Source organism: Erpetoichthys calabaricus, chromosome 13 (genome assembly GCF_900747795.2).
Source record: "Erpetoichthys calabaricus chromosome 13, fErpCal1.3, whole genome shotgun sequence".
Lineage (NCBI taxonomy): Eukaryota > Metazoa > Chordata > Cladistia > Polypteriformes > Polypteridae > Erpetoichthys > Erpetoichthys calabaricus.
Window position 1 is genome coordinate 66,887,028 of NC_041406.2, and position 11,804 is coordinate 66,898,831.

At 35.7% G+C, this 11,804-nt stretch overlaps 1 protein-coding gene and 1 long non-coding RNA gene across 3 annotated transcripts in view; one reads left to right on the forward strand and one right to left on the reverse strand.

Moving 5' to 3' along the window:
• The window catches only part of LOC127530117 (uncharacterized), a 57,898-nt gene extending 46,410 nt beyond the window's left edge, over nucleotides 1-11,488 (reverse strand). The window contains exon 1 of the long non-coding RNA XR_007936643.1: nucleotides 11,137-11,488. This is a non-coding gene — a long non-coding RNA (uncharacterized LOC127530117). The remainder of the gene's footprint in view (nucleotides 1-11,136) is intronic.
• Nucleotides 261-8,409, forward strand: LOC114642275 (leucine-rich repeat and death domain-containing protein 1). 2 transcript variants are annotated; one of them, XM_028791233.2, is made up of 5 exons: nucleotides 261-1,820; nucleotides 3,612-3,810; nucleotides 5,211-5,372; nucleotides 6,260-6,380; nucleotides 7,226-8,409. In XM_028791233.2, the coding sequence occupies exons 1-5, from the start codon at nucleotides 303-305 to the stop codon at nucleotides 7,407-7,409; spliced, it is 2,184 nt and encodes a 727-aa protein (XP_028647066.2). In that variant the 5' UTR covers nucleotides 261-302; the 3' UTR covers nucleotides 7,410-8,409. The 2 variants fall into 2 exon arrangements, with proteins under 2 accessions (XP_028647066.2, XP_051792124.1); XM_051936164.1 differs by lacking the exons at nucleotides 6,260-6,380; nucleotides 7,226-8,409 and adding an exon at nucleotides 5,548-5,742.
• Nucleotides 11,489-11,804: the final 316 nt, after the last annotated feature.

Consider the following 11,804-nt stretch of genomic DNA (forward strand, 5'->3'; position numbering starts at 1 on the left):
GCTGCTGAAGAATGTGAATTTCCCATTGGGATTAATAAAGTATCTATCTATCTATCTATCTATCTATCTATCTATCTATCTATCTATCTATCTATCTATCTATCTATCTATCTATCATTGGCTACTTACAAAATATCAGAGTAGAATGCCACTTTCAAGTTAAGGCTAAAATACTTTGATAAATCTTTGGAGAATAAACCTGAAAAAAAACATTTGAAGCGACTGTGCTATTGACATATTTCCTGTTTTTCCAGATTTACTAACAAGAATTTGAAGTTGGAATTTTTCAATTATAGTCATCCATGATGAATGAAGAACTCTGCCAGATCACCAATGCCACTGTCAATTTGGATGGAAAGTCTCTCAAAGAAATTCCTGAAGAACTAATGTTTGATGAGAATGTCAGATTCCTTTCTTTGGCACATAATAAAATTGAACGTTTGCCTAAAGATCTCAAGAATTGGCTGCACCTGGAGACATTGTCAGTGGAAAATAACAAACTTACCTCAGTTCCATTTTCCATTCAGTCACTACAAAACCTCAGATCTCTGAACCTGAACAATAATGGGATCTCTCATCTTCCGAATGAAATCTGTTACCTTAAGAATCTCAAACAAATGTATCTGAATCAGAACCAGCTTGTGCAACTACCTACAGCATTTGGGGACTTGGCAGCACTGGAGGTACTAGGCATCAGTGCAAACAAGCTCACCTTCTTGCCAAAGTCAATGGCAAACCTCAAAAACCTTCATATTCTAAATCTTGACTCCAATCACTTTTCATACTTCCCTCGTGAAATTTGCTGCCTCGCCAATCTCATCAAGCTGAGCCTTTCAGGAAATCGTCTGGTGAGTTTGCCCAAGGAGGTTTCGGAGATGGTGAATTTAAGAGAGCTATCCCTCAATGAGAACAAGCTTACATTTCTGCCCAGGCAGCTTTTTGATTTGTCCAATTTAGAAGAACTCAGCTTGCATGGAAACCACCTAACTGCTCTGTCAGGTGAAATTAAGAAACTGCAGGAGCTCCGAGTTCTGAACGTTAGTAAAAATCGAATTAGTGTGGTGACTGAGGGGATAAGTGACTGCAGAAACTTGCGGCGTCTGTCCCTCAGAGAAAACCAAATAAGCTGCCTTCCCCTGGGCATCGGGGCTTTGACAAATATTACAGAGCTACTGGTTGATGAAAACCTTCTTGAAAACCTGCCAGAAGGAATGTGTCATTTACAAAAGCTTGCAGTGCTTAAATGTTCAGGCAACGTGCTGAAGGATGTTCCAATTGAAATAAGCAAATGTACCCTTCTAACTGCAGTAGACTTGAGTAGCAATCGTCTTCTCCGGATTCCGCTTGGCATTTGCTCTTTGGTCACCCTCAGACATTTGAACCTTAGCTGTAATTCAGTATGTGAAGCAATGGAGGATATTGCGTACCTTACAAACCTGCAGCATCTTGAGCTTAGCAGTAATAAGATGACCATTTTTCCTCTTCAGATTTGCAAGCTACAAAACCTGCAGTACTTAGATTTAAGTAACAATCTGATAGAAAGAATTCCAACAGAGATTATGGATTTAAAAAATATCGAGGTACTTCTGCTCCAAAAAAACAAGTTGCCCATTTTCCCCACTGCACTATGCCACCTGAACAGCTTGTTGGTACTCGACTTAACTGACAATCAGGTGTCACATATTCCAGCTGGCATGCAAAAGCTTGGAAATCTTAAAGAACTGAAACTTTCAAACAACCATTTTAAAGAATTTCCATTAGAATTATGTGAACTTGCCTCTTTAGAAAGACTAATCATTTGCCAGACAAGTGGCTTGAAGGTAAGATTTTGATTTTAAGTAAACAGATTGTACCTATGCATAATAAATTAATTAAAATGTCACTAATATTTTTTCATTTGTTTGTATAACTATAATAAACTGACCTACACACATTATGAAGCAGTGAAGCCTCAAATGCTAGTACTGTGATTTGACTTTGAAACGAAAAGATAAAAAAATAAGGATGTCACCTGTTACTTCTGGACTTTTCTATACACACACACACACACACACACACACACACACACACACACAGAGTGTTTGTTTTTTTTTTTGATTTGATATACTTTATTAATTCCTGAAGGGAAATTGTCTGTTCGCATGACCTTTGGAGGTCAGAGCGCAGGGTCAGCCATTGTACAGCAATACAATTTTTGGAGCAATGTTTAGGTTAAGGGCTGTTTATATAATCTCATTTTATGTGTTCCATCTTCTCCTTCAGTACTGAGATAACTGGCTACCAGACATTTCCTGATGAACTGAGTGTACACAAATGAAAATCTGGCACTTGCCTTTAAAGTGTGCCTTTAAAAATGGGATTTTTAAAAAATTGTTTTCTTATCATAGAACAGACAATGAAAACAAATTAGCAGGTCTCTGAGCTTGATCTGATCAGTTAGACAACTCCTAAACTCCCTCGATGATATATCACATTATGTTGAGACATGTGCCAACAAGTCACAATGAAACTGTTACTCTAAGTGTCCACTAATTACTCCTTTTTTTTTTTACCAAAGTGTGGCTCGCACCTTCTTTCTAACATAGATCTGGATCAACCAACTGAGCAGCACAGGGCTTAGCAAACTGTTGAGAAGATCAGGGAGTGGTGTTTACGTAACAAGTGAACTCACCGCCTGGAGATTCAGGTTTCCTTCATAATTCAGCAATGCAGCATATCATCAATCTGCTTGACAAAATGGCCAGTCGTTATTACATCAACTTGACAGGTTTATGCACTAGAGATGTAGTAGTGTCTTATAAAGCTGTTCATACATAAAATAATGTACTGCCTCTCTATGATTGTTATAGGCGTTAATGCCACTTACTTTAACAAAGTGCAAAACAAAATGAAAACATGCAAGATAAATGTAAGCAGGATATCTTGAAAAAGGTGTCTGTGGCATTTTTGTGTTCTGATTTGAAGCCAAGTAGTTAAGGGACCAATAGTTTTTGTATTCATAGCTTCCAAAATGGTCATGTCTAATATTTTGTATTTTAGATATTTGTTACACTGCATATTAATAGGTGCTATTACCTCTGAAATCATATACATATTTTCTATTTTAACAGTGCCACGTGGCACATCCTGCAATGTGAAATGAATAAAAACTATTGTCATATGAATTTATAAAACTGTATTAAAGCAAATAAATGTGTGTTGTCCCTGCTCTACAAAGCCATGTCCTATCAGACGCTGATGCATAAACACTGTGGCAAATCTGACTTCACTATTGGTCAGGCAATGAAAAGCGTTACCTTAAAGCATCTAACATCTGGAATGTGTTGCATTGTTTTGTATTTTTCATTCAGCACCGTGTGTTTTTTCAAGTTGTTATTTCACACAACATTGGCCTCTAGAAATAATGCAACTTAAAATTTTTCAACCAGATTTTGAAATTTACGCTTAAATTTGGTTTGTTTAAAGTACCTTTTGTTAACATTGCTGCCCAAGAGAAATGAGAGCTAAGGAAATTATTAAACCTCATACATATGTGAAGTTGCCTAATTTGATTTAAATTCAATTTAAACTACAGCAGCTAGAATATACTCCCGTTTTGTCTTTGATTGTAGCTCACTCAGCTGCCTGAAGAACTGTCAAAACTCTGCAGTCTTAAAGAACTTGATGTCTCAGACAATGCCTTACAGATGATACCTGACAGTATTGGAGACCTGAAGAATCTTTCTAAATTAATGTTAGATAATAACAATCTCACTCAGCTTCCAAGATCCATTTCTTCAATGGAATGTCTGCAGAGCATCAGTGCCAAAGGTAATTTGCAGTAAAAAAAAACAAAAAAAACTCAAAAGCTAGAAACAAAAATTTGCCATTCATAATTTAAATTTTTTATGTCTACCACAAAGGCATAGGTATTATAGTTAAAACAACTGATGAGAGGTTCTTATTTAGTTTTTATTTTTGTTTCCTATTATTATAGGAAACTGAGCAACATGTAATACACAGTATTGTGTAATTGCCATAATACCTGTACTTTTCTATAGATTTTAAGGTTGAAGAGGAAAAAATGTAAAATTGGGAACAAATTCATATTGTGTAATTATATACTGGACACCCCAAGATAATATATACATTTGATATTCCATTAATGAGTTTTTCTTTTATTTAAGGATGCCATTAGGACTACAAAGTTGCAAGTATATATGAATAGCAGCAATACATGAAGAAGATGAGTAATCCACCTTAATAAAAGGACAAATGTCTGTGTGTTCATCTGGTTGCTATGTCTCTGTCATTCCAACAGATGGCACATCACAAACATTTTTATCAATAAAATGCATTGCATTTGTTATTTCAACAGGTGGCACATCACAAAAATCAACAATGATTTTACTAATCCTAAACCAAATGACATGTAACAGAGACATATGCATTGCATTTGTCATTCCAACAGATGATGCATCACAAACATTTGTAGCAATACATTTAATTACTAGAAATGTTGGAGATGTGACATCTGTTGGAATTTTATTACTGCATGCATTGCAAAATACATTCTAATAGATGGTGCACCACAAATGTTAACGCTGAGCATGTCTTAGATGGGTGGCACAGCTAGTATCATTAAAATATAAACCACATTTTTAAAATATGTAGATTAAAAAAAATCTTTTCAACCTTTTAAGAGTACCCTTATACAATATATATTATACTACAGATGAATAAATCAACCTGTGCTACAACTTGGTAAACATTCTGCACTAATTACATGCATACTTATGGAGATGTATGTTGAAAACTTGATCAAGATTTCATGAACTAAGACTCAAGACTTCTTGATCTAGAAGAGTTAGGAGGATCTTAAGAAATCTGATTTTCTAATATAAAGTGGCAGAGATTGTATGGGAAATTGGCCCAGAACATTTTTTAAATGTTACTGAAATTTCCTACCTGTATACTGATAAAGCAGAAAGCTTAAAATTATAAGCCGAAAGGTATACATTTTAATAAGCAGTTGATAAGAAGGAAGAATGTCACATCCTATATAAATTATGGTTTTGTTCTGTGTTTGATTGACTGCACTAAATTATTACTTTAAATCTGGAATCATAAAGAACATAATTGTTGTAGTTAGTACAAATGCATATTTTATTGATTTCAAGTACTTGAGCTAGCAAAATACAAAAAAGATATCATCAAAAATATTCTTTCAGGAAATCAACTAAAATCCTTACCTAGCGATCTTGAAAAAATGTGTACATTACAGAAAGTTGAATTTGATGGAAATCCTCTTGGACGGCCACCTAAAGCTGTGTGTGAAGGAATGCAGCTGTATTCCATTGGACAGTACCTGAAAAGTGCAGACTTACTGGATGGTATGTGCATTTTATCAATAATGTATAACCACATTATATAAACAACATAATCTTGATTTCATAAGTGCACCAGAAACAAAACTGAGCTTCTTACACGTTAGCAATGATTAAAGATTTTCCAAAACCCTTTCCTGAAAAATAAGCAATGAAAAAATGTAATCATTTTCACTTACAGGCACAACCTTTTCTCAGGACTACATTGTATTGTGATAATATAGTAGGCTTGTAAACAGAGCAAAAACAAAAGTCAAAATAATTTTGTAATTTTCTTGACGTATAGAAGATCCACTGTCTTGGAAAATGCCATACTGCATCTTAATATGTATACAAATTTTTGTTTCAAATGAGACTTTATATTTAGTAGCATTACAAACTTACATTTTTAAAAGAAAAAGTAATCTTAAAAGAAAAGGACACTTTTTTTAAAAAAGTGACTTGATCTGTCATTTGACCACATGGACCTTGGAGACACAGTGCAGCTAAGGAGCTTTCATGTGTTTTCAAATTGTGATGCCTTACTGCACAAGGACTGAGAGATAAAACAACCGGACAACTTCTTTTTTTTGAAAGGTGCATATTATTAGTACAGATTTCTCAATTTTGCATTTGTTTTTAATCAGTATATACAGTTTATAAAATATAGTACTATACTGTAAACCATTTGTATTTGGTTAAATGTTACATTGTTGCTGTGATTCCTAATAAAATAAAAACTAGTATTTATCTTGTTTATATTAGCAAATCTTATATGTTAGAGAAACTGATTCATTCCATAAATAATAAATTATGCAAAAATAGCCTTTCAGTAAAAGTAGGTTTATAAAAATAATTTAAGCTTGTGTGTATTTTACGTTTATCATACCACATTTCTATCCCCTGTTGCACAGAAAAGCTGCTGCTGAAAATCTTGATTTATGTTTCAAACAACATTTCACCTGCAGACTTTGATTTCTTTTGCAAGAAACTAAGCATACCCAATAAGGACATCAAATATTTACTGAATGCAAGGTTTGTATTTTTGAAGACCTTTTCTTTGATAATACCATTATGGTTTTGTTATTTACTGATACTAGAATATACAGTAAAAGACTAATACATTTCACAAATGCAGTTGTGGGAGACACTTAGTTTATCAGACTTCTTTACATAACTAGGCAGAGTCAAGAGCTCAAAAATAAAAATATATCAGCAACTAAAATTTCTACTTTTATTTGGAGCTCAGAAAACAAATTAACAAAACAGACTGTAATAAGTCCTCACTCATAATAATAATAATAACATAATAATAAATCTTTCAGAACAGAAGTATTCTGCTCCTCTTTTGTGATGTTTTGTTTAAACATTAAATCCAAAAAATATTTCAGATGGATTATAAAAAAAGAAAAACCAGTTTTCCAAATTACTCACACAAATTGGCTTGTAAGTTGACTTTTCTGTTTCAAAGATCAGGCCACTCACAAATGGAGGGTGGTGGTAACTAATTGTTTTGCTCCCCTCTTCTGTCTGATTGCCACGCCACATACAGAGACTGCTCAGTTGAAACTTGCAAAGGGCATGAATGAAATTAAAATATGAAACAGTATCAGGATGAGCCTCTGTGGCATAAAAATCAGCATTTACAGTTTCTTTAACTACTTTTAGTTCTTTATTATTTTGCTACCAAATTAAAACCAAAATACTGTTGAGATGCTGTTACAATATATTTTATTATAGACTGAGTACATCATGTTTTTGATATTAACAATAGGTAGTAGCAGCTGCACAATGCATGCATTAGGTCTTTAGACTCATTTTTAGATGATAAATTATTCTATAAAAATTATTCAAATGTCTATTGTTTCTTTGTCTCCCAGATCGGTGGCACTTCAGGAGAAAGTCCTGCATGTTTTAAACAGGTGGAGGCAGGAACACAGTGGCAGCCTGGACTCGGCTGCAGCAGTAGACCAGTTAATAAGAATACTGATTATGGCTGATTTACATTATCTTGCAGTGAGAGTCAAAGCCATAAAGATTTATTCACAAGCAATCAGACTTTAAAACATGGATGTTTATTAAGACCAATAAAAAAAGCATGTAAAGCTGAATTTGATTGAATTCAAATCCCCCAGTCGATGTGTATGCAGTGTAAAGAAAAGTTTCAGGAAATGTAAAATACTGCACAAATATAACTACACATGTTAAGCAGAAATTCACATGTATAAAGCTAACACTAGGGCTGAATGGGGGAGCAGAGACGGGCTTGGTTGCTTCACGGATCCAGCATTCTGAGTTTAAATCCCATTCCCTGCCCTTCTTTGTAGAATTTGAGTTTTCCAGAGATGTGCAATTCCACTTTGGCTCTGTATGAATATGAGTGTGGGTTTGCGTATGAATGGGCCCTGCCCTGTGATGGCGCCTTGTCCAAGGTTTGTCCAGTGCTGCCACGTCCTTTGCAACCACGAACTCAAATATAAGAATGTTAAAATTAGAAAATGAGAGACTGCCTTGACTTGAGTAAGACAGCCATTCATTGCTTTAACCGTTAACTTGTGAAATGGCAGTCAACTGTTTTACTGTAATAATCCCCCAAATCCTCCATTATGTTTTTGCTTTTAATTTAATGTTGGCAAGTTAGGCTCTGACCTCACATGATTATGAATGCAATAAGCACATTTAAGAAGGTGATGTTAGGTTACAACTTAGCGTTTAAAATAACTGAATGGTGTTTGCAATATTACAGTCTCCTCACAAACTATTTTGTTTATGAATTAAATACTACAAACGTTAATATATTGGATCATTTGTGACATGCAAGCATATAATTTCACTATACCAGGGTTATATGTTAATATTAATTCAATTTCTTTTCCGGATTTTTCCATAAACCAATCTCTATTTCAGTGACAGCAAATACATGGAGTAACACATTGTTAATAAAGACCTGCTCATCCATTTCAAACTTACAGTATTTGGTAGACTCTGCAGCAAAAGTTGGCAGTAAAGAGCATAAGGCACTTGCTCAACTTGCATGGACACCATCTCAACATGAGCTGCACAAAGACAGTCACGCCAGCCTGTCAGCCTGCTGCATATCTACTGTATCAGGTGTCTGACAAATTAGGAGTACAGTACTTTGAAAAAACTACACGAGTATAACGGGGAAAAAGCAAAGTTGACAACAAGGGCACACCTAACTGGAACTGAAGCATGCCGAGGCAAAACATGAACCTATATATCACCTCCACTCACCTTAATGAATAAATGGGATTAGGCTTTTATGCATTTTAGCTGTGGAAAATGTACTGTTTACATATTTTTGTATTAATAAAATATGTACATGCATTTCTACACACTCACTGTTACATTCTCATGAAGAATTTCTTTGCCTCTTTTTAAATTTGACCTTCAAAACTGATAATCAGACAATTGTTTTGTTGTACTATAATAACAGAGATGATAGCTCAGTCCCGGGTGAACACTGCTGGCTACAGATTCCCGCTGCCTCTAGTTTCCTAATGAGGAAGGCATTCCTACTTTTCATTAAAGCTTGTACCGGTTTGCTGACTTCGAATGCTCTTATTACTTAGTCACAAGGAATCTGGAAAAGTGTGAGGAGTTTTTGTAAGAAGCTTAGAAAGATGGGCGCTGTATGTGATAGCTTACAACACCTGTGATTTTATTTTTTAATTCATTTATTTCTGTGAATTATATATTTGCAACAATTGATAAAGTAAACAAAGCAGAAAAGGGGAAACAGACTGAACGTTCAACTTCAGAATCAAATCCACATATGTGACTATTTGGAAGCAACACACGTGTAATAGTTGCATGTTTATAAAAGGCAGACAATCCTTATGGGGTATTTCTGATTTAACACAGCAAAGGTAAAAACAGTGACTTTTATAGTGCGTTGAAACCTGCTGCAATTAATTGCAAGAACTGCTTGGAATGAAAACCCGTATGACACACTAGCAATAATCTGAAAAAGACCTAAAATCACAGATAAAAAAATGCAATAATGATCACTTATGCTCATTTTCAGATGTTAAGCACCACTTTACTGTACCTATCAGATTTCTATGTTAACGTTAGTTCAGTTTTTTTGAGATGAAGTGGACTCATCTTTTATTTGGATTTCTGGTGTATTCTTTCTGCTGTATAACCTTATTGAACTGCTCTGCAACATGTTGTGTCATCTCCAAGAGCTCTCAACTCTATATATTTGATGGTGATAATTTTCTGTAAGACTGTACATTATGAAACATAAATAAACAGGTTTATCTACCATATGAGGAGGGGAATGTAGTAAACAAAAATTTGGGTAAGGGATGTGGTTACTATGAAGATTAATATCATGGGTGACAGGTGTGAAGTCATCTGAATGAACAAAGATTTATCTTAACTATTCGAGTCAAAACCTTGAACAATTTATTCTTCTGTCTATCCAGGGTTCACTTGTTTATGCAGGAAATTAAATGAATAAATTAAAATAAAAATATTGGTTGTGGCATTCTGCAGGAACGCTCTGTACTCTCATAACCGGAATATGCATGACTTAAAATGACGAGAGGTGGAAAGGCATTCTTGTAGGCAGTGTGGATGGTAAAAAAGATACAGTTTCTTAAGCAATGGTGAAAATCAGATCTTCAACAGATTAAGGGAAAAAGAAAAAATGAGTTGAAAGGAAAATGCAAATAAAAGAGTTCAACCAGTAGGCTATTCAATATGGAAACCCTAACTGTATCTGTATCAGAGGCCTTTCCAGGATTTGCAGGTATCAGGGTCTTAGCCTTCTCTTCCGGTTTCATGAACGTTCTTAAATGTATAAAAATCAATGAGTGGTGCTTTAAGGTGCTGCTGTATGGTTGCGAGACATGGACGCTATCCAGTGACCTGAGACGAAGACTGGACTCCTTTGGTACTCTGGTCTTTTTAGAGAATCCTTGGGTACCACTGGTTTGACTTTGTGCTGAACAAGCAGTTGCTCATGGAGTCTCAAATGAGACACATTACCTGCATTGTGAGAGCGTGTTGGTTACAGCACTACGGCCTTATGGTGTGATTCCCAGAGGGTGATCTCGCTCACAGGATCCTCATTGTTGAGGACCCGAGTGGCTGGACCAGGCAATTGGATGCCCACATTAACACGTGGCTGCAGCAGATAGAGGGTTTTTTCTGGGTGGGGGGTCTGGACTGCGTGTCTGCCTGGAGGGTTGCCAACCAGGATCCCAAGCCGTTCTGTCATGTGTGTGTACCAGTGCATGCTTCCCAACCTGACCTGAACTATTAAGTACTAAAGAGGAGTATGACAATTATTTTCCACAATTTTAACTTATAATTTGTTGTTGTTTTTAAACAAAGCTGGCTATGAAAATGCGAATATAAATCTTCCTTTAGTGTGTGTACAAGTTCCCTCTCGGTTTTAATTTTCCTCTTTTTAAAATGTGCATATTTTGCATAATATACCGTATGTTTACATCAAGAGGTCTGTTTTTATAAGGTTTTATTGAGGAAGATCATACCAGCCCGCAAGGTATGACATGTTAATATACTGAACTAGTCACTTTAAACTTTTTTTGATTATTTAAAACACTCAAAATTTAAACAATTTGGAATGACAATCTCCCGTATTTTAACACACTCACAATGCAGGAGTCACGGTGTATAACTGAAAATCTGCTTTGATTTATTCGTAATAAATGTCACAAATAAATAAGTCACAAAGAAGCATAGTATTAAATGTGTCACGCCATGGTGATCTGACGTGTTTTTCGCTATTTTGTACTTACGCATTCGCTCCGAGTTATACTCCGCGGTCCATTCTCCTCGGCACCACTCCATTCGCGGCAAACTTCACCGAACGCCCACTGATAAGAAAGCAGGCAGGACATAAGCGCATGCGCAAAAGTGTCGTCTTCGCGCATAGTGGTTGGCCGGTGGCCTTGGCGCGTGCTCACCGGCACGACTCACCTGTCTGCAGTCCATATGTGACTATTGCACGCTTATAACCATAATAACACGGCACGCGGCTTTTCCTAAGAAGTCATGTTTATTACACGTATGTGTCATTGCTTGGGTACGTGTATTATCTTACTAAACTGTTGCATATTTTGTTAATAAATGGTTGGAGAGTGACGTCTTTCTACAATTACCAGTGACTGATGTATATATTGAATAAGCTATATACAGTACAGCATATATATTTATATATTAAGTTCCGTGCATTATTTTGCATTGGCATTGTCTACAGTTGGTATTATAGTACTGCTACTAGTTCTGTGAGACCTACAACTGCAGAATTTCATTATACGGTAACGACCCAAAGGCAGGACGGTCTGCCGCAGAGAAACATACAATTGTAAAGGTTCGTTTTATTAAATGCCAAGCTCTGGAAAGTCTCCGGGCTTCAGGCACTATCCAGCAGTGCGGTGTCCATGCGCGCAGTTTCATTGT

What these genes read in the sequence shown, in the direction of transcription:
- LOC114642275 (XM_028791233.2), top strand. Translation starts at nt 303, where the DNA reads ATGATGAATGAAGAACTCTGCCAGATCACCAATGCCACTGTCAATTTG. An exon ending in GCCAGACAAGTGGCTTGAAG is followed by an intron (nt 1,821 to 3,611) that starts GTAAGATTTTGA and finishes CTTTGATTGTAG; the next exon opens with CTCACTCAGCTGCCTGAAGA. An exon ending in AAGTGCAGACTTACTGGATG is followed by an intron (nt 5,373 to 6,259) that starts GTATGTGCATTT and finishes CCTGTTGCACAG; the next exon opens with AAAAGCTGCTGCTGAAAATC.